The 21,778-nt window shown below is 32.7% G+C and overlaps 1 protein-coding gene and 1 long non-coding RNA gene across 7 annotated transcripts; both read left to right on the top strand.

The window, feature by feature from the left end:
- The first annotated feature begins 6,803 nt into the window (after nt 1–6,803).
- Nucleotides 6,804–10,052, top strand: LOC112797404 (uncharacterized). Of its 6 annotated transcripts, none has more exons than XR_011881411.1 (9): nt 6,804–6,971; nt 7,502–7,669; nt 7,750–7,838; nt 7,952–8,012; nt 8,339–8,387; nt 8,583–8,671; nt 9,291–9,370; nt 9,461–9,606; nt 9,824–10,052. It is a non-coding gene; the product is annotated as an uncharacterized lncRNA (long non-coding RNA). The 6 variants fall into 6 exon arrangements; XR_011881412.1 differs by having other exon boundaries at nt 7,952–8,017; XR_011881413.1 differs by lacking the exon at nt 8,339–8,387.
- Nucleotides 10,053–12,406: 2,354 nt separating this feature from the next.
- On the top strand, nt 12,407–13,576 carry LOC112795238 (F-box protein SKIP23-like). Its single transcript, XM_025837178.1, has one exon. It carries the CDS (start codon nt 12,407–12,409, stop codon nt 13,574–13,576), a length of 1,170 nt encoding a protein of 389 aa, XP_025692963.1.
- Nucleotides 13,577–21,778: the final 8,202 nt, after the last annotated feature.

Below are 21,778 nucleotides of genomic sequence, written 5' to 3'. Positions count from 1 at the left end.
ACTAGCTTTAGTTATCGGAAGTCCTTTCCACTTGATCAAGTATTGGATACTTGGTGGTATTCCTCTTCGTCGCACGACGTGATTAGCTAAGATCTCTTCGATTTCTTTATCAAAGGATCTAATCACCACAGGTGGAGCACGATTCAAATCACCTCTACTCGGTTTATCTTGGTCTTCGTGATATGGTTTAAGCATACTCACATGGAAGACCGAGTGGATCTTCATAGAGGGAGGGAGTTGTACTTTGTAAGCAACTTCTCCAACACGTCCAATGATCCCAAATGGCCCTTTGTATTTATGGATTAAGCCTTTATGAACCTTGCAAAAGGTTTTGAATTGTTGTGAAAGAAGTTTGATCATTACCTTGTCTCCCACTTGATAGCTTGCATGCCTCCTCTTCTTATCTGTCCATTTCTTCATCCTCTTTGCAGCTTTGTCGAGGTAAGAACGAGTGATATCTGCTTGTTCTTCCCAAGACTTAATCATATGATAAGCTCCAGGGATCTTCCCTGAGTAAGGGGAAGGAAGAGAGTGAGGTGTAAGCGGTTGTTGTCCAGTCACAATCTCGAACGGACTCTTCCCTGTAGACTCACTCCTTTGCAAATTATATGAGAACTGAGCAATGTCGAGGAGTTTTGTCCAATCTTTCTGATTAGCGCTTACAAAATGTCTCAAGTAACACTCGAGTAAGGCATTCACTCTCTCAGTCTGTCCATCGGTTTGAGGATGGAAGCTTGTTGAAAAATGAAGCTCCGACCCAAGGAGTTTGAACAGCTCTGTCCATAGTCGTCCTGTGAAGCATGGATCTCGATCACTAATGATGTTCTTAGGCAATCCCCAATATTTCACCACATTCTTGAAGAATAGTCGTGCTGCCTCCTCTGTAGTGCAGTCAGTAGGGGTGGGTATAAAGGTATCATACTTCGAAAATCGATCCACTACCACGAGAATAGATCCAAACCCCTCAGACTTTGGTAAGGCAGAAATGAAATCTAGAGAGACACTTTCCCACAGTCGCTTTGATGGAGGCAGAGGTTCCAACAACCCGCTTGGTGTCTTGTTTTCAATCTTATCTTGTTGGCACACAAGATAAGTCTTCACATAGCTCTCTACTTCATCTCTCATTTGAGGCCAATAATAAGAAGATTCAATGAGTGCCAAGGTCTTTTGCTAACCTTGGTGACCAGCCCACTTGGTGTCGTGGCATTCTCTTACTAATTTTCTTCTTAGATTTTTCCATTTAGGGACGTATAATCTTCTCCCTTTAGTGTAAAGAATGTCATTTTCTAGCCAAAATCTTTTGGTCTTACCTTCTCTAGCCAACTCCACCAACTTCTTGGCTAATGGATCGTGATGCAACCCTTTCTTGATGGTGTGCACAATATCTCCTTCAACCATAGAAATGGTCGCCAATTCAGCCTTGCGACTCAGCGCATCTGCTACCACATTAGTCTTGCCTGACTTGTATTCAAACTCAAAATCAAACTCAGCCAAGAAGTCCTGCCACCTAGCTTGTTTGGGGCTCAACTTCTTTTGAGTTTGAAAATAGCTTGTAGCCACATTATCTGTCTTGACGATAAAGTGTGAACCAAGCAAGTAGTGACGCCAAGTTCTCAAACAATGCACTACCGCGGTCATCTCCTTCTCTTGGACGGTGTATCGCCTCTCTGTATCATTCAACTTACGACTCTCAAAGGCAATCAGATGTTCTTCTTGCATTAGAACCCCTCCAATGGCATAGTCAGAAGCATCAGTGTGGACTTCAAATACCTTTGAGTAGTCGGGTAGTGCTAGTACTGGACCTTCTGTGATAGCAGCCTTCAACTCATCAAAGGCCTTTTGACACTCCTTTGACCATTCCCAAGTGTGATTCTTCTTGAGAAGATCAGTTAATGGTGCAGCCTTGGCAGAGTATCCCTTGATAAACCTCTGATAGTAATTGGCCAACCCAAGGAATGACCTCAATTCAGATACCTTATTTGGCGGCTCCCACTCTTTGATAGCCTTCACCTTTCCTTGATCCATGCAGAGAGTTCCACCTTTAATGATGTGTCCCAAGAAGTGGACTTCGTCCCTTGCAAAGGAACACTTTTCCTTCTTCACATATAGGTTATTCTCTTGCAAGATCTTGAACACGGTTCGTAAGTGTTCTACATGTTCCTCCAAAGTATTGTTATAGACAACAATGTCATCCAAGTAGACCACTACAAACCGATCAAAGTAAGGTCGAAAGATCTCGTTCATCAAGGTACAGAAGGTCGCAGGAGCATTGGTCAAGCCAAAAGGCATTACCAACCACTCATACGATCTATACCTCGTGACACACGTGGTCTTAGGCTCATCACCATCAACAATTCTCACTTGGTGATATCCTGACCTCAAATCTAGCTTTGAGAACCACTTGGCTCTACCAAGTTGATCAAACAAATCGGCTATCAAAGGAATGGGGTATTTGTTCTTGATGGTTACCTTGTTCAGTACTCGATAGTCGATGCATAGTCTCAATGAACCATCATGCTTCTTTTGGAACAAAACGGGTGCGCCATAAGGTGCCTTTGATAGACGAATGAATCCAGCATCTAGCAAATCCTTGAGTTGCTTCTTCAACTCTTCAAGTTCTGGCAGTGCCATCCTATAAGGTGTTGAGGCAGGCGGCTTTGCTCCTGACTCCAATTCAATCTTGTGGTCCACCTTCCTCCTAGGTGGTAGTTGTTTTGGCAACTCAGGAGGCATCACATCTTTATTTTCTTCAAGGACTTCCTTGATTTTGGGAGGAACGTCTTCTCTTTCAGATGTTGACTCCTCTTGTAATAGAGCCAAATATGTAATCTCTCCCTTCTTGAACCCTTTCTTGAGTTGCATAGCAGAGAGTATCGGGGGTCCTCTAACTTTAGAGACTGTAGGGACCATGCATGGAGACCCTTTCTCCATGACGCATACTACGTCGTGTTATGGCATAGGCATTATATTTGCCTTCCTTTGCAAATCGAGCCCGATGACTATTTTAAAATCATCCATGGGTGCTACTGAGAAATCTACAAGGCCCTTCCAAGAACCAAGAGTCATCTCAACCCCTTTTGCTACTCCCTTAAGGGGTTCACCCTTGGTGTTCACGGGTTTGAACCAACCATTCTTTTCGGTGATCTTTAACCCAAGCCTCTTTGCTTCATCAGGCGTGATGAAGTTGTGTGTAGCACCAGTGTCGATCATAGCCATGACATGTTTTTCATTGATAAAGGCTTTGACATACATCAAGCCTTTCTTTTCTGCAATGCTTGCCTCTTTGCCCTTCACAGCATTTGATTAGAGAGTATTGTGAGGTGTAGTTAGATATTTGCTTTGAGAGAGTGTGGGTGTACTGGGGTGCCGGTGTTAGAGAGAAAGAAGTCTATGTGTTGTAACAATTTTCACATAGTGATATTCTCTGGTTGTCATTTGACAACACCCGTGATTTTTTCTCCGGTAATTGGAGTTTCCACGTTAAATTCTTGTGTTGTGATTGTGTCTATTTTATTTCTCTGTCAAAGGTATTTTCTCAAGGGAGAATGGTGTCTTATTCCCAACAAGTGGTATCAGAGCTTCGGTTCGGTGGGATTTATTCTTAGTATGCTCTGTGGTTGCAGCCTAGTCTGACATTCCACATCAGAAAAGAATTTTGTCCTGTAGCTTGAGGTTGATCTTTGGTTGCTGTTATTGTTGCTAGAAGGCAGTGTGACACTATGAGAGTGCAGTTTGGAAATGTTCTGGCTAAGGAAAGACTTGGTATTTAAGTGTGTCCATTGTGACCCACCTCTCTTTCCTGGGGACCCTTCCTAGTGCACGGTCTACAGTTGAGTTATACTATTCCAGTATACGGTTGCAACAATGTCAGGATATTCAAGTGCTGTGAAGTTTGAAATAGAGAAATTTGATGGAAGAATCAATTTTGGCTTGTGGCAAATACAAGTCAAGGAAGTGTTGATACAATCAGGTTTGCACAAGGCGTTGAAGACAAGAAGTATCCTCATGGTATTGCCGCACTGCCATGGATAAGGATAAGTTGTGGCAATTGGGTCCACAATTGCACACGGGCATTGGTTGGTGTTGAGATGCAAGGTGTGTGGCGGAGTTAGGTCGATGGCTGAAGAACTTCCAGGAAAAGCCAATTTGGAAGTTGCACCATGAATTTTCAGCAAGGTTTCGATCTGTACCAAGGCGAAATGCTTGGAATGGTCTAATTCCAAGTGAGTATACTTTCATGGTGGAGTATGATAGTTCTCTGAACTATGATTGTCGGTATAGACAATGACAGCAAAGAATTGTCGGTGTTGACAATGGAAGCTGAAGATGTGTGACTATTTCAATCAAAGTGGAGATTGTTAGGATTTAGTTGAATTAGTCCCACATTGCTTAGGATAGCAAATGGAGTGGGTGGCCTAGGCTATAAATATGAGGCTAAGTTCTCCATTTGTTTTTGCACCAGTCAGAAACACTTTAAGCTTGTATCTGATTTTTCTTTTCCTCTATACTCTTTGATTAGAGAGTGTTATGAGGTGTAGTTAGATATTTGCTTTGAGAGAGTGTGGGTGTAGTGAGGTGCCAGTATTAGAGAGAAAGAAGTCTATGTGTTGTAACAATTTTCACATAGTGATATTTTATAGTTTTAAGTTTTAACAATTTTCACATAATGATACAGGTATGCGAGTTTGATATATTTTAATAGTCCTACCTGTATTTTATAGTTTTAAGTTTTAACATTATTCTGAACTGAATAAGATTATATATTATAAATTTTTTCTAGTCCCATTAATTAGATATTTATTGTCAAAAGAGATGATATTGTAAATGTAGGACTACAAATTTCACATAGAAAATAACAAGTACAATCTTTTGTTGCCGCATCGCAATGACCACTTGCTCGCACTCCATATATTTTCTTGCAATCATTGTTGCATTGGTCAGCTCATGGGATACAATCTCTTTTATTTTCTGCACAATACAATCTTGCTTCTGATACTTTTAATAATCTTTCATGGCCTATACGCATCAAATAAAAATCAAGATTTTATTATTTTTATTATTTTTTTCACAAAATTTTAAAAATAAAAATAGAAAACAAAAACACAAACTAAAAATATGTTTAGATTTCATTTGGTTTTAGATTTTTTTTATTTTTAATTATTTTTATTTTTAGTATTTTATTTAAGAAAAATAAAAGTAATAAAATTTTATTTTTTATTTTTAATTATTTTCTTGTTCTCTATGAATACTAGAAATAAAAAATACTAGTTGGATTCTTCAAAATTTGTTTTTGAGACACATGAAGAACTAACTTATGCTTGATCATTTATTTTCTAAATTTGTTTGAATTTTTTGGTCAAATATCATTTAAGCATGACATGCTTATAAGTCATTAAAATTTTCATTTATTCTGTTATAAAAATAATAATTTGTATATGTAGTAAAATGAGCATCCATGATATTTTATTTGAATACAGAGATTTTTCTTTCCTAATGCACAAGGGAATGACTTGATAGTGTTAAAATCATGGACACTATTTTTTTTTTTTGGAATCTATCATTTTGTTGGAACACCTGCAAAAGTTTATATGGTTTGACCATCTTTATATAAAAATAATCATCCAATTTTTCACTAAAACAACTATATGCACATGTAATAATTGAAACAAACAGCATGTTTAAATTGTAAGCAATTAAATAACCATCCTAGTAAGATAAAGAATAATCATCTAACATCATAATGAAATAAAAAAAAAAAACATGAAGAGCATTTGTATATAACAAAAATAACATTTTCAATTATACAAGCTAATACCAAAAATAACACTTACAAAAGTAACTACAGTCAGTAAGTTTATTGATTGTTAGCTATTTTGTTAATCAGATCTATGAGATTAATTTAAACATCCATGCTAAAAATTAAGTACAACATGAATAGATTATTTAAATTTTATCTATTTAATAAACAATTTTAAAAATAATCTTAATAATAATAATATCATTAATTAATTTTGTTATTTAATAGAATATACTAATAAGTTTTCAGCGGAGCTATGGGCCTCATGAATAGAAATATCGCTGATTGCTCATTAAAGAGCAAGGTCTCCAATGAAGCCAAATCTTAAGCTTGTACATGCCACGTAAATTTGATTAAATAAATACACACATATCCAAGATTACAAATTCTAAATAGTTTCAAACAACGTTAAATATATATGAGATGATTCATTAGCACATGCAAATTCTTTATACATGTATTTATACTATGAATTTACTACCATAACAATCTTAAATGCATCGAGAATTATTATCTTGAATCTAGTTAACCGATTTATATAAAATAGAAAATTCTACTTGCACTAAAAATAATCATTTAATTCATATGAAAATAACCATTCGTTATCAATACATCAACCTACATTGCTTACTTTATTAGATTACTCACCCTCCAAGTCGCAAAGGATTGAGAAGGTTGTCAATTGCATGCGTAGAATTGTCGTCAGTGACTAAAGATGGAATATGACATAGCGATTGCACCAAATTACATTCTATTTACGTGCTTCTGAGGGGTGATGCACGTATGAAAACGACACCCTTGTCTGTCTTCTATATGCCGTGAATGAAGATGTTGGGAGGGTAAAACCCGCCGGCTATAGAGGAGGGACTGCACAACCACTACAAGAAAAAAGATTTTTAGCGACAAATTTTTAGCGGCCATAATATTATTGCCATAATTTTTCTTTTTAAAACCATCTTTTAGTGGCAATTGTATATTTACCATTAATACCATAAATTATAATGGCAATTTAAACTATTACTACACACACATCTCCATCATTCCATCTTTTTCATTTTTCATTGCTCGAATTTCTTTCAAGTTTTCATCTCAATGTTAATCGCGATCTGAATTCTTTTCTCGGACAAGCTAGTGCTGATTTTGATTGAAATCTGAATCGCGTTCTAATCATCAGGTATGAGTTCCTTAATCTCCCTCTCAATTCTGATTCTTGTGCTTCCAATTTGTGTTATATCGTAACCTGGTGCTTTTTTCCAATTCGTTTTTGTTCAATATACATTACTGAAATTCAATTGTCACTGTTATTCTGAAATATTCATTTGATAGAATGAATTAGGATTATTAGAATGTGAAATTGAGCTTTGCTTTTTCTCCTTTATTTAATGGTTATAGATAGAAGTAGGAGGTGATTCTGATTTGAGGAGTGAAGTCAAGTTAAACCTAGGGCTGCAACATTTGGGAGACAGAGGTTTGATTGGTTGGATTAGGTTTGAGATTTATTATACATTTGTAAAGCTATTTTGGCATAGATGAATTAAGATTTTTGTTTATATTTGATGGAAACCTGTATTGCCTTTGATTTTCTGTATTTAGTGAGTTAAATGTAATCTTTGCTGATTGAGTGTTAGGGATCTTTCCTTCTTCTAATTAGGTGTGGCTTTAAATTGTATAGTTTTTATTGCTTGGCTCTATTTTAATTTCTAGGGTTTGAAGCCTTATTCAAATTGAATATATGTTTGATGAAGTGAAAAAAGCCTCTGCATCTTGCATTCCTTACATCAAAGCATTCTTGTTGATACTGCTATAACTCAGCATAGTATGGGTGATGAAGCTACTATAAAGGAAATAATTTCTGAGGTGAATACAGATAATGTAAGTTGGTTGTAAACTTAAATCTAGTGAACTTCCTTATGAAAATATTGTTATCATTACTGAGATTTTTAAACTAACAGGATGGAAGAATAAACTATGAGAAATTCTGTGCAATGATGAGAAGTGGAACCCCACACCTAGGACAATTACACTAAATCTCTTGAATTCGGTCAATTTCACACCATTGATCTATATTTGTTGAAGTATTGTTTGGTACGAATTTAAATTCGAGCTGTCACATGTTAGTGTACTGAAGCCGAAATTTTCATGTTAAAGTATCAGCTATGATGTCCTATGAGGATTTATCATTCTGTATGTTGACTGAGGAAAGAGCAGCAATGAGGTAAGGCAAGTTTGGTTTGTTGAATCTGTAATGAAGTACAAACTTAAATATAGTTGTTCAATTTGAAATCCTTTCTTGCATATTCTTTCTGATCATTACTTTTTATTCTTGTGTGATTACTTATTGAAATCCTTTCCTGTATATTCAATTTGAAAGTTTAGTGAAGTTACTTATTGAATGAATTCTAAAGAATTTAAACTTTATTTATCATTTTAATTTTTATAGTATTATTCTTCCTGAAGTAACACCAAGACTTCTCTTCAGATATTTTATTTCTGCGTTAAAGTACTGCTACTTAATGCTTTTATTTCTTGTTTGACACATAGGTCTTGAAATTCTTGATGGAAAGAAAGTGTCAATGCCCTTTATAGTCAGGTTACAATTGGAATACTAATTCTGCAAGTTCGTACTATTATGTTTATATTTCAGATGTATATATTTGACTGGAACAGTGTTTTCACCAATTTTTAAAAATAGAGTGCAAACTAATGCTATGAGCTGATATTTCTTATTGAGGATTTCTCTCACACAATTTCTAATGCAATATTCAAAATCATTTATTCCTGTCAGGATTGTGCTATTAGTTTGCTCTTTGCATTGCTTCCAGTATTGAGTGGTACATCAGGTGTTCTTGAGGGAATAACATACATAACTAAATCGTGAGTAAATTATAGAATTGATTGTTAGTATTTTATAAAAAGTTAATGACTAAATTAATTATAGTTTTTTGGTAGCTGCCTCTATTATCTCTGCTATATTTGGCTATTCTGAATATCTATTTCTTCTTCTACTATGTTCTAATTAACCTGAGATTGAATTGTTTTATTGAACAAAATGATTAAAAACTTAATTAAAATAAGCTTGATTATCATACATTGCACAAGTTAAAGTAGAACTGATTTGATGGTCCTGTACTTGTTTATCTTTTATCAGAATCACTAAATCTTGCTATCTAGAAAAAGCACTTTATGTGAATGGATTAGTGATTTTTTTTTCTTGACTTCTTGCAATAACCAATTAATTAGAAGCCAAAAAGGATATAAAGTGGTGAAAAAGCATTTTATATTTTGGTTGAAGTGTTAATTAAATATATTCTATTAGACCATCACAACCTATCGTATATATAACGTAATGTTAGAAAAAGAGAAAATTATTCCAAAGACAAACAGAATATAAAAAAATCAAGTAGAATATAGATAGCATATATAGGAGATATATGAGCATTTTTCTTGTATCGTAATCTTCTTTTATTATGTTCTACTGTGTATTATGTTCTAGAATTTAGTGCTTTGTTAAGTTCGAAGGTTGCAATGGACGATGGTTTAGTTACGTCTCACTTGCAAATTTCACTCTATCAGGTATCAATCTATTATCTATTCATCTAGACCTTTTCGTCTCAGTTTTTAACCTGGATTAATTTAATTTTTTTAACTGTTGCTGTTCATCAGTGATGTTAAGGTTTTTGAGCTGGTTAATTATCGTCAGTATTGCAAAGATCAGCTAGTTCCATGGAGGTGGATGAACTTGTTTGCCCCAAGATGATGCTTCAAGTTTTGCAGAGACACGTCAAATGCTAGGGAACAGTTTCAAAATGGTGAGCCTAATATCTTCAACTACTAGCAGAGTTCCTTTGATGTTGTACCTCTCTTAACTCTCTCTTTCTCTCTCTTACTTATTATTCTTCCCTTATTTTTAGCTTTAAACAAAATATAACCTACCATTTAAATCTTGCTTCTATTACTTATGTGTACTTATCTCATTATTGATTAATTCATCCCAATTTTTCTTTTTTTTGGGCTTATTTATTTCAGCTTCCTCCTAAATGGATCGACCAATTTGATTCTGGCATTCATCAGGTCACTTCTGCGGGAAGCTCATTTTGAGATAGAAGGGGACATAGTCACCCTGCAGGAAGCTCATTTTGAGTTTATAGATTTGTAATATTTTTGTTGTTTAGATTTGTAACATAATTTATTACTTTTCAAGAAAAATTTGTATATTAATATTTTGAGTTTAATGAAATATTTCATTTTATAGTAATTAATTTTAGTATATTTATATTATACATAACAATAATAATTCAAAAAAAAAAGAATATGAGTGATTATTTTACTTTGTCTATATATTGAAAAATAATGCCATCTAAATTTATTATTGGTATTTTTATTAAATAATCTCGTTTTATTATGAATGCAATTAATTGAGTTAAAATAACAATTTATTTCATATTTAATACCGTATAAAAATTAGTGTTAACTTAATAAAATTAAATAACTAAAATTATAATTGAATAAAAATATCATTTTAAAATTTAAAATATTAGAAATACATTTTCAAAATAGACTAATCAAAGTACCAAACCTATTTTCATTATTTTCAATGTTTGAAAATGAATTCTCTTTCCACAAATCAATCGTATTTTTTGAAATGTAAAAAGTTAAAAATAAAAATTATTTTTAGAAAATAAAAATAAAAAACAAAAATAGAAACTATTTTTGCACACCAATCAGCTCCTAAACTATTTCATATTAAATGACTTATATAACGGTGATATCATTTATTGTCATAAATGTTAAATTAAATAAGTTATTATTATTTTTTATTTGGAATTAAATGAGAATAAAGTCATAGATACTATTTTATTTGTATTTTAGAATTGAATGGGTGTCACACTCAAATATAAATAGTGACTTCAGAATTTTGGTTTCTAACATATCAAAACCACCTTTGTAGTTCTTTTTCCATCAATGTTGTGATTCAATCCTATCAAAAATACAGAAAATTTTGGTAGAAGAAAATCAAACAATCAAACTCTCTCAATTGTACTCATGAATTCAGATTTGCTTTCACATTCAAATATTTTTTTTTTAATGATTTAACAATGTATGAATGATCTTGAAATTAAAGAATCAAAAAAATTTCCAACAACAAATACTAAGTTAGAAAATTAAATTGAGTAAAATAAAATTTTGGAATCAAACTAAAACACTAAATATAATTTTAGTAGACAATTTTAATATTAACTATATATATAAGAAAAAAATAGTTTAAGAAGTTACAAGAACAAATTCGTTTATAAATTTTTGCCATTCATGAATAGTAATAGAGTCTATATAGAATAAAATAAAGCAAACTATAATTAGATAGTGAAAATATCCGCCTCATTGTGATCTCTATTTGTATCTTATCTCATTGTATTATAAAATGTTAATAATTTATACATACCTGGTTTTATAGTATGTGTAACTTTTTCTAGTTTTATAATGTAAGCAAATTGGAATAAGTATGAAAAAGAAAAAAAGTGTTTTTATTGTCGTTTGAATTAATTTTGAAAGTAAAAATAGGTTTATTTGATTTTGAAAAAAAAAATTAAAAAATTGCATCCATTCTAAATTTTAAAGATTTCGTAATTAAAAAATTTTACATCTTTTTCTTTTTTGTCAAAATCGAATAAATCGGTTCAATGCAAATCGTATTAAAATCAAATTGAATTGGACTTAAACTACTTTAAGTGGGTTGATTTATTCGGTTTTAAAAAAATAAAATTAAGAGAAAAGGAAAAATAGGTCCTTGATTTTTTGTTTTATGGACGTTTTTGTCCTTGATAATTAAAAAATACTTTTAAGTTCATGACTTTCACAAAACTTGGACAGATCAGTCCTTGACGGAGGCATTTGGACAGATCAGTCCCTGACGGGGGCATTTGGATGGAGGGACTGATCCGTCCAAGCTTTATAAAGGTCAAGGACTTAAAAGTATTTTTCAATGGTCAAGAACAAAAATGTCTGCAGGACAAAAGGTCAGGACCTATTTGTTATTTTCTCTTAAATTAAAATCTGAATAAATCAATTCAATCTAATATAATTTAAATCATAATAAATTATTATATTATATTTTCGATCCAATTGGATGGATCGTTACTTTTAAAATAAAATAAATTTTATGATACCTATAATTTAATGTCTAATTTTTGTTCAACTTATTTTTTTTCTAAATTTTTTAATATTTAAAAATTATATATTTTTATATTTTTAAAATCAAATATTAATTTTTTTTATAAATTAGACATTATCTTTTAGATAGTATAGCAATCACCTTTAAACAAAATCAGTACCACCAACAAACTCTGATTCTCCTCGTTGCCCATATCTCGTACTGTAAGTTCGCAACAGTAATATCTCGTTGTTAATAATACAATGTAAAGATTCCTTGGATTATCCTCGTATTCTTTAAGGAAAAAATCAGTTTAAATTTTGAAAAATATGATAACTAACTACCCATGCTTAATTTAAAACGTGCCAAATCATATTTCATCTTTAAATATAATAACCATGACTTTTGACTAATCTTCTCCATTTCTTCTATCGTCAGTTTGAGTTCATCTGAAATTTGCAATGGGTGAGGTTGATCGATGGTCAAACATTCATCAAGATTTGTTAAACGAAGTTACAAAGCGGTTTTATTCATATGACAATGACTACCTTCAACTACGATTGGTTTGTAAGCAATGGAACTTGAAACTTCCAAAGATCCCCACTGGCAACAAAGTTCCGTGGCTGCTACTACCTATTAGTGGTGGTGCTGCTAAAGAATCTTTTGAAGCAGTTCGTTCTCTTGAAGAGGAGGACATCTATCATATCATGCAATTACCTACCATTGACGAAGCAACGCTTGACACAGATGGTCTTGAAGAGGAGGAGATTTATCATTTCATGCTATGGGAGCTTCAAGACAACAGCATATGCGGTTCTTGTCATGGATGGTTGATCATCGTAATGGTATATGAAGGTACGATAAAAATGTTAAACCCGTTTACAAAGGTTCACTTAGATCTTCCTCCAATATCAACTCTCTCCAATGTAATTGATATTAATGGGAAGGAATGTATTAAAATTCCTATGCATAAAACCCAAATTTGGAAAGCTATTATAAACTCAGCTCCTACAAATGACAATAATAATGATTTTATGGCTGTGGTAATATATGGATGTAAGAGTAACTTAGCCTTTTACAAGCCCAATGACAAGAGATGGCTTAGATTTTCAACAAGACCCATGTGCGATGTCATATTTTTTCAAGAGAAAATATATGCAGTAGATTATGAAGGCCAACTATACGAATTTGATACCAAAAATAAATCAGGACCAATGGGAAGAATTTATGAAGCCACACCACCTCCATCGGATAAAGGAATCTTCAAGTGTTACTATCTGATTGGATGTGCTAATGGAAGTTTATTGATGTTGATAAGACCTGTAACACGTCGTTACAAGGTTGTGGAGACCGTCAAATTCTATGTCTATGAATTGAAGAAAAATGAAAAAGCATGGTCAAGAATATATGATTTGGGAAATTATATATTAGTAATTGGTCTCAATTCTTCTGTTCAAATGTTGTCGAGCAAAGGAAATCAAATCTACTTTACTGATAACATGCGTATCGCGCACTCACCATACCTTGCTGAGCTTCATGACGTTGGTATCTTCAATTTGGAAGATGGGAGTTTCAAAAAATTGTTAACAGATGTGAAATTTTTTTGTCCTCCTGTTTGGATATTATCCTAAGTTTTTTTTTTTCTTTTATTTTTTAACCTTGAATTTTTAAGCCTCTGCTATTAAGTCTTTATTTTATTCTTCCTTTGATCAAGGCATGCTTATCGCCTTTTTTATTATTAGCATACAAGTTTGTTCGCATTTTACATTTAATTATATTTTAGTCAAATATATTTATTCTCTTCACCGTGTGTTTTTAGAGGATTTTTTTAAAAAGTGATAATACACTGTATATATGATGCGTGAGATGTGAAATACACATGCGTTAAACTCATCCAAATATGTGCATATCGATTTATTTTTTCTCTCGTCAAGGGGAGATCAACCCTCTCTCTGGAGAGTACCCCAGAACAATAGGTTCTGTATTAGGAGCATAAATCACCATCTCAACACAAATCTAAACCTTTGAATCACCAGTTTAACAGAACAAATTCACCTCAAGTTCGAACTACAAAAAAGACAGAAGACTAAAGAAAGATGAGTGGAATAATCTAAAAAAAAAGGAAAACTGGACACATGAGAAACCAAGTTGGCCTCTGCCCAATCAAGAACCCAACAATAATATGCAATACATGCAAAGGAGTGCTGACAAAGAAAAAGGACCAATAGATATCAGCTGGCCCCTCAATACAAATACCAACACAAGAAGCCTCAATACAAAAAGCAGGATGGACTACAAGCAAGCATACGAGCCCACTAAGACCAATCTGCCTACTATCAATGAAGGTGAGTTATATGGGGAAGTGAGTGAAGAAGGCCTGATTACACAATTGGGGGTTAATGCAGCGAGAAATAAAAACAATGGCGAGTTAATATGGGCTCCAAGAAACTCAGAGACAAAAGGAGTAAGGAAATTGAAACGCACACCACTGAAACAGGGGACCAGTATTATGTGGAGCTAGCTCCAGAGGAAGAAGACGAAGATAGAAAAGAAGACGACGACCAAAATGAGGAATCAAGCACCAACAAACCTGTAGTGAAATTGAACTAGTGCAGAAAATTGTGGACAAACTTCAACTGAAGAGAACAAAAGAGGCGATGGAACAAGAGGACAGACCTAAGGAAGGAAAGTGAGGAAGACCAGAAGCAAAGGCACACGAAGAAAATCAGATTCGCAGAGGAAGACCAAGAAATGGAAGAGGCGCAAGTAGGAGGGGAAAACTCATCATACACAGAAGAGGCACATATCCAAACCATGGCTGAGGAGGCAGGCCTTATCAAGCCTCCGACCTCGCCATGATTATTTTAAGCCGGAACTGTCGCGGTGTGGCCCCAGCGGTGACAGTTGCTGAATTGAGAAGCATATGCAAAAAAATATCAGCCTGCCATTGTTTTTCTAATTGAAACAAGAGCAAAAGTAGATAGTGTTAGGAATAAATAGTATGACCACAATTCAATTAATCATGTGTCAAATAATTTATTATTGTTATTATATTAAAATGTTAATATAATAACGTCCTTAATTAAATTTAAAAATTTATCGTTGTGATAGTGATCATAATATTGAGAGATAAATCTTTTATAATTTAATCTAAATTGTTCTTAGTTATAGGATTATTAAAAAGGACATTAATAATCCGAAAAGATCAATATATATATAATGGTTTTCATTGGATGAAGATTAATAGCTCTCATTTATTAAATTATATATATATATATATATATATATATATATATATATATATATATATGGTGTATATAGAGATATGACCATTGAATTCACTCACTTTTGAGAATTCCTAATGGTTATAATTATTGTATATTTGTCAATAAGATATTCTCAAGATTAACATAGTAATAGAGTTTTCTTTGACCAGTGACTATCATAGTAATTAACAATGTATTTATTATACTTTGATTCCGGACACCTAATACCTTAGGGTGCTAGTTGAATGGATATTGGGTATGATTTAAATACTTGTAGAATTAATGATTAGTCAATAAAGAATCCATCAACTCTCGGTAAAGAGTTTGAGCTCTATAATTATAATGACTGAGATGAATAAAACATTGGCCAAGGAGATTGAATGAATGAAGAAATGAGTTTCTTAGGTCATTCATAGTTCATTATAATAATGGTAACAAATTAGAGTTTGACAATTAAACCATACTCTAAAAGTTAACCAAGAGCTGGAAAGATGGAAGGAATTGTACTTTGTTCTTCTGAGGTTCTTGGTAAAAATATATTACTTCATACTATCGGATCATTGAGGAGTGTTGCTAGACGCCAACCTTGATTAGTAAATTTAGTATGACTAATTTACTACCCGTTTAGTATTGAATCTATGAGGTCACACACTAACGAGTGTTCTAATCTTTCCTGTAGATGTAACACCCTACCATACAAAGTCTTATGCTTAAGTCATAATTCAGAGATGGCCAGGTATTACGACCTCAAATGTAAAAATTTAGTACGTATAGTAGTATGAATGATTGTTTATAACTAGGAGCCTTTATAGAAAAAGGGGTAAATAAAAATCGCAACTCGAAAGCGCAACACTCCAATCGATAACGTGACGAACAAGGATAAACCAACGCGAGATTATATATATACAAAGGAGTGTCAAAAACAGGAATATCAAGACTCAAAATCCGGCTGCGAAGATAACCGGTCCGAGCATAGCAATATATACATATGATAAAATAAGAAAAACCCCAAAGGAAACCCAAAGGGACACAAATACAGAAACCTATTCTCCAAAATCTCCCATAAGAGGAGTCATCACAGTTTGTATTATTTAATGGAGATAAAAGTATCTAAGCAAAACATATAAACCAAAGCATAGCCCCGAGAACAAAGGATCTTCGCAAATCTAGAAGTCTCCAGCATGCCTCAGCGGGAAATCTCACGTCCTGCATCTGAAAACCACAAAATCCGCATGGGTGAGAACCAGAGGTCCCCAGCATGGTAACAGCTTCCACATATATAATACATAATAATAGAGGAAAGCCGAAGGCAATCCTAGAACTTCCTCCAGATAATTCAAAGCTTATAAACAAGCTAAACCATAAAGTTCTAGGATTGCATAAATAGAGAAGAATTTTATGGCGTGCAAAGAGTTGCAAGAGGTTTCTCAATTTAGATTAGATTTCCATTAGTCAAGGAGTTGACAGCAAAGGTTGGTCTTGGTGTGGATACGCATAGCGCCTTCGTACCATCAAAGTAGAAAAGGTTTTTACTAGCGTACTCAGGTATTTAGATCTGATCTATATATTGTATATTATTGGAATAAAGTTTAAGCACAAAATAGATCTTTAAGGATTACTTTATTTTCTTCCGCTGCGTGTGTTATGAACACATAGTAATCCTTCATATAAGTTGTAGCCCCGTAACGCTCTAGTCGTGCAGCCCCTCCCCTACAGCCGGCGGGTTTCACCCTCCTAACGTCTTCATTCATGACATATAGATGATAGACAAGGGTGTCGTTTTCATACGTGCATCACCCCTCAGAAGCACGTAAATAGAATGTAATTTGGTGCAACCGCTATGTCATATTTCATCTTCAGTCACTGACGACAATTCCACGCATGCAACTGACAACCTTCTCAATCCTTTGCGACTTGGAGGGTGAGCAATCTAATAAAGTAAGCAATGTAGGTTGATGCATTGATAACGAATGGTTATTTTCATATGAATTAAATGATTATTTTTAGTGCAAGTAGAATTTTCTATTTTATATCAATCGGTTAACTAGATTCAAGATAATAATTCTCGATGCATTCAAGATTGTTATGGTAGTAAATTCATAGTATAAATACATGTATAAAGAATTTGCATGTGTTAATGAATCATCTCATATATATTTGACGTTGTTTGAAACTATTTAGAATTTGTAATCTTATATATGTATGTATTTATTTAATCAAATTTACGTGGCATGTATAAACTTAAGATTTGGCTTCATTAGAGACCTTGCTCTTCAACGAGCAATCAGCGATATTTCTATTCATGAGGCCCATAGCTCCACTGAAAACTTATTAGTATATTCTATTAAATAACAAAATTAATTAATGATATTATTATTATTAAGATTATTTCTAAAATTGTTTATTAAATAGATAAAATTTTAATAATCTATCCATGTTGTACTTAATTTTCAGCATGGATGTTTAAATTAATCTCATAGATCTGATTAACAAAATAGCTAACAATCAATAAACTTACCAACTGTAGTTACTTTTGTAAGTGTTATTTTTGGTATTAGCTTGTATAATTGAAAATGTTATTTTTGTTACATACAAATGCTCTTTATGTTTTTCTTTTTATTTCATTATGATGTTAGATGGTTATTTTTTATCTTACTAGAATGGTTATTTAATTGCTTACAATTTAAACATGCTGTTTGTTTCAATTATTACATGTGTATATGGTCGTTTTAGTGAGTAATTGGATAATTATTTTTATCTAAAGATGGTCAAACCATATAAACTTTAGCAGGTATTCCAACAGAATGACAGATTTCCGAAAAAAAAGTAGAGTGTCCATGATTTTAACACTATCAAGTCATTCTCTTGTGCATTAGGAAAGAAAAATTCCTATATTCAAATAAAATATCATGGATACTCATTTTACTACGTATACAAATGATTATTTTTATAACAGAATAAATGAAAATTTTAATGACTTATAAATATGTCATGCTTAAATGATATTTGACCAAAAAATTCAAACAAATTTAGAAAATAAATGATCAAGCATAAGTTAGTTCTTCATGTGTCTCAAAAACAAATTTCGAAGAATCCAACTAGTATTTTTTATTTCTAGTATTCATAGAGAACAAGAAAATAATTAAAAATAAAAAATAAAATTTTATTACTTTTATTTTTCTTAAATAAAATACTAAAAATAAAAATAATTAAAAATGAAAAAAATCTAAAACCGAATGAACTCTAAAGATACCTTTAGTTTAGTTTGTATTTTTGTTTTCTATTTTTATTTTTAAAATTTTGTGGGAAAAAATAATAAAAATAATAAAATCTTGATTTTTATTTGATGCGTATAGGCCATGAAAGATTATTAAAAGTATCAGCAGCAAGATTGTGTTGTGTAGAAAATGAAAGAAATTATATCCCATGAGCTCACCAATGCAACAATGATTTCAAGAAAATATATGGAGTGCGAGCAAGTGGTCATTGCGATGCAGCAACAAAAGATTGTACTTGCTATTTTCCATGTCAAATTTGTAGTCCTACATTTACAATATCGTCTCTTTTGACAATAATGGAATTAGAAAAAATTTATAATATATAATCTTATTCAGTTCAGAATAATGTTAAAACTTAAAACTATAAGATATAGGTAGGACTATTAAAATAGATCAAACTCGCATACCAATCTATTTATCCAGTTTAAAATTATGCCCGTAAAAGAATAAAATATTAAACGAATATAGCCTGATAAACTCACAAAAATGACAAGTTAAATGGATAAACCTGAAAGTTAGACCCATTCAACTTTTCTTTTGCATTTTCACTAAAAAATTCAACTGAATTCCATCTGACCCGTAACCAAAAAACTTAATCAATTAACCTATTCTGTTACCCCACCGAGTTACCCAAAACCACAATTTTTTAAAACAAAAAAAGAAAAATCTTAGTTTATGATTCTTTGGCCAAAATAAAAAGCAATGCCCACCCAATCAGAACCCAGCCGACCCGCAGTTGAACCCACAAATTAACCCGCCAACCCAATTAGATTCCAATTCCTCTCTGTCTCTCTCTCTCTGAAGAAACCAATGCTACTGGAGCTTCTCCTCAAGAATCAAGAGGATTGTTTTCGAGGAACATATCACCATGATCACCATTGTTGTATTATTATGTATGACATACAAACATTGAGAAAAAAGAAAGGAAGCAGACAATAATAAACTAACAATAAAAACACCCAGTGAAGCCCAACCATCAATGGCACAAAATGCAACGTGAAAAAAAAATGAAGAAAGAAGAAATGAGCACTGAACCTTAAAATAGAACTACAAGGAGCATCAGCTCAACATTTTTTTAAAACCAAAACAAATTAAACTGCTATTCATTCACCATGGAGAAAACTGGACTGATCACTTAAATAAATTAAGCGTTTTCTTCGGTGTTGGAAGTGCTTTCTTATCATTTCGACAATTCGAATGAGTGCATGTACAGCTAACAGCATCGCATACTATCCCTGCATCAACGCAACGGCAATGTTCTTTCTAGACACACCCTGCAAAACAGTTACAAAAGATGATTCTCTCTGGAGGGCTGCTCCCCGATTGTGGCATTTAGTGGCTAAGCAACCACAATTGTCATCGCAGTTACGACCCGTTGTCCTGCACGAGCAGAGATTGCTGGTCTTGCAACCAGAATTCTTCGTGCAGTTACAGCCACCTCCATGACCCGCTGCTCCCCCTGTTACCTAGATTATTTTTTTTTATTTGTATTTTTTTATATAGTAGGAGTACATAAGGAGTACATAGTATATAAGGGGTTATAACTCAAATATTTTTTAAGGGATTTTTCATTCTTTTCAAAATGAGAACAACTTATTCTTTTTCCTCTCTTAGTCCCTTCTGGCCATTAACATCACAGCTTGAATAGCTTAGGGAATGAAAAATCCCTTAAAAAATATTTGAGTTATAACCCCTTATATACTATATACTCCTTATGTACTCTTACTATATAAAAAAATACAAATAAAAAAAAATAATCTAGGTAACATCCCGCCTCCACCTCCCGCCGCTAGTGCGGCTCTGCCAGCGCCTACCACCTCAACTTCCATTAATTTGTGGAGAAAAAGAGAGAGAGAGAGTGTGTGTGTGAATGTGGAGGATGAATGACATTTGCCAATCCAATATATAGGCAGCCAATCATTGAGAGAGAGAGAATCCAATAACAAACTTTTGAAAGAGAGTGACAGAGGATGAGAGGAGACGACGTAACAAACAAACTTTTGCAAACAGAGAGAGAGAGAGAGGGGATTATGCACATAGTCTTTCCACTTTCACAATCTCGTGGATTTGCTTGGTAACCGTTGGATCCATCTCGGGTATAACAAAAGGATTTTCATTACTCATCTGCAATATATAGCATGAAATACTCAATGTCTTAGATTTTGTGCTAAGCTTATAAATTTAATAAGTTAACAAAAAGAATATGATTGCAAATTGGGTCTATTGTTAATATTTTTCTCGTTCCAATCTTGCCCTTGAGTGTGCCATCATAAACTATAGGGGTTTGGCTGAATACAAACTTCTAATAAACTATGAAAAATCTAATCGAAAATTGAGTCAAACTATAGTACTCTAGCCATGACTACATGAAAGGTTGACATAAGAATTATGAACCTTTTATTACCTATTACTTACTGTGAACATTTCTTTTCTTTCGTTTCGATTAACATGAAAAAGAGACTAGGTACTATATAATTTGAATAATTTTATTAACAAAAATCTATTTTTTATGAATATAAAATTAATTCTTTTTTTAATTTGTCATTTTGAATATTTATGAATAAAAATAACACGTCAAAATTATTTTCTCATATCACAAAATATTGGCAGACTATATTTTATAGATTAATTTCCTTGTCTGTTATTCATTTTTTAGATTAAGTTTTAAAGAAACATAGAAATACTATAAAATAAAATTCAAATTTTAGAAAATGGAAAGAGAATAAGATTTTCAAATAAATTTTATTTAAAATACTCTCTAAAAAATTATGTATAAAGTCATTTTGATCTTTTAAAAGTATAATGACTCAATTTCCTTCTTAAAAGAAATTATTTGGTAAGGTAAAATTTGTCATATATCACATTCTAACATTCTTAACAATAACAGGTAAACAGAAAATTATCAAAATGGACCAATAGAACTCACATGGGTATCTTTTGAAGAATCAAATTAAATATATTAAATTTTTCAGAACCAAGTTAACTCCCACATGATCAAAAGCCAATTTTAACATTAACTCATTTTCACGTTGAGCAGTAAAACACTGTATTCAATATGGCATATAATAGCTGAAACAAAATTTAATTACTAATCTCCCTCTTTAACCAAATTCGAAACTCTAAACCTTTCTCGTTTAAAATATACTTGCATTTTAATCTGTTTTCGAATTTTTTGATTATCAATTTTTCGTAACTTTTAATTTTATCTCTCGACTTTCAAATCTCACCAATTTTTTTTACTTAATCCGATGTAACAACTCTAATTTTTGCACTAACGCGAATTTTTTAA

The sequence above is a fragment of the Arachis hypogaea genome, chromosome 4, assembly GCF_003086295.3.
Source record: "Arachis hypogaea cultivar Tifrunner chromosome 4, arahy.Tifrunner.gnm2.J5K5, whole genome shotgun sequence".
NCBI classification, from domain to species: domain Eukaryota; kingdom Viridiplantae; phylum Streptophyta; class Magnoliopsida; order Fabales; family Fabaceae; genus Arachis; species Arachis hypogaea.
Note: the sequence above shows the minus strand (reverse complement) of the source record. Positions and strands in the feature narration are given on the sequence as shown.

Excerpts from the sequence above, each read along its gene's own strand:
- LOC112795238 (XM_025837178.1), top strand. The coding sequence starts at position 12,407 with ATGGGTGAGGTTGATCGATGGTCAAACATTCATCAAGATTTGTTAAAC.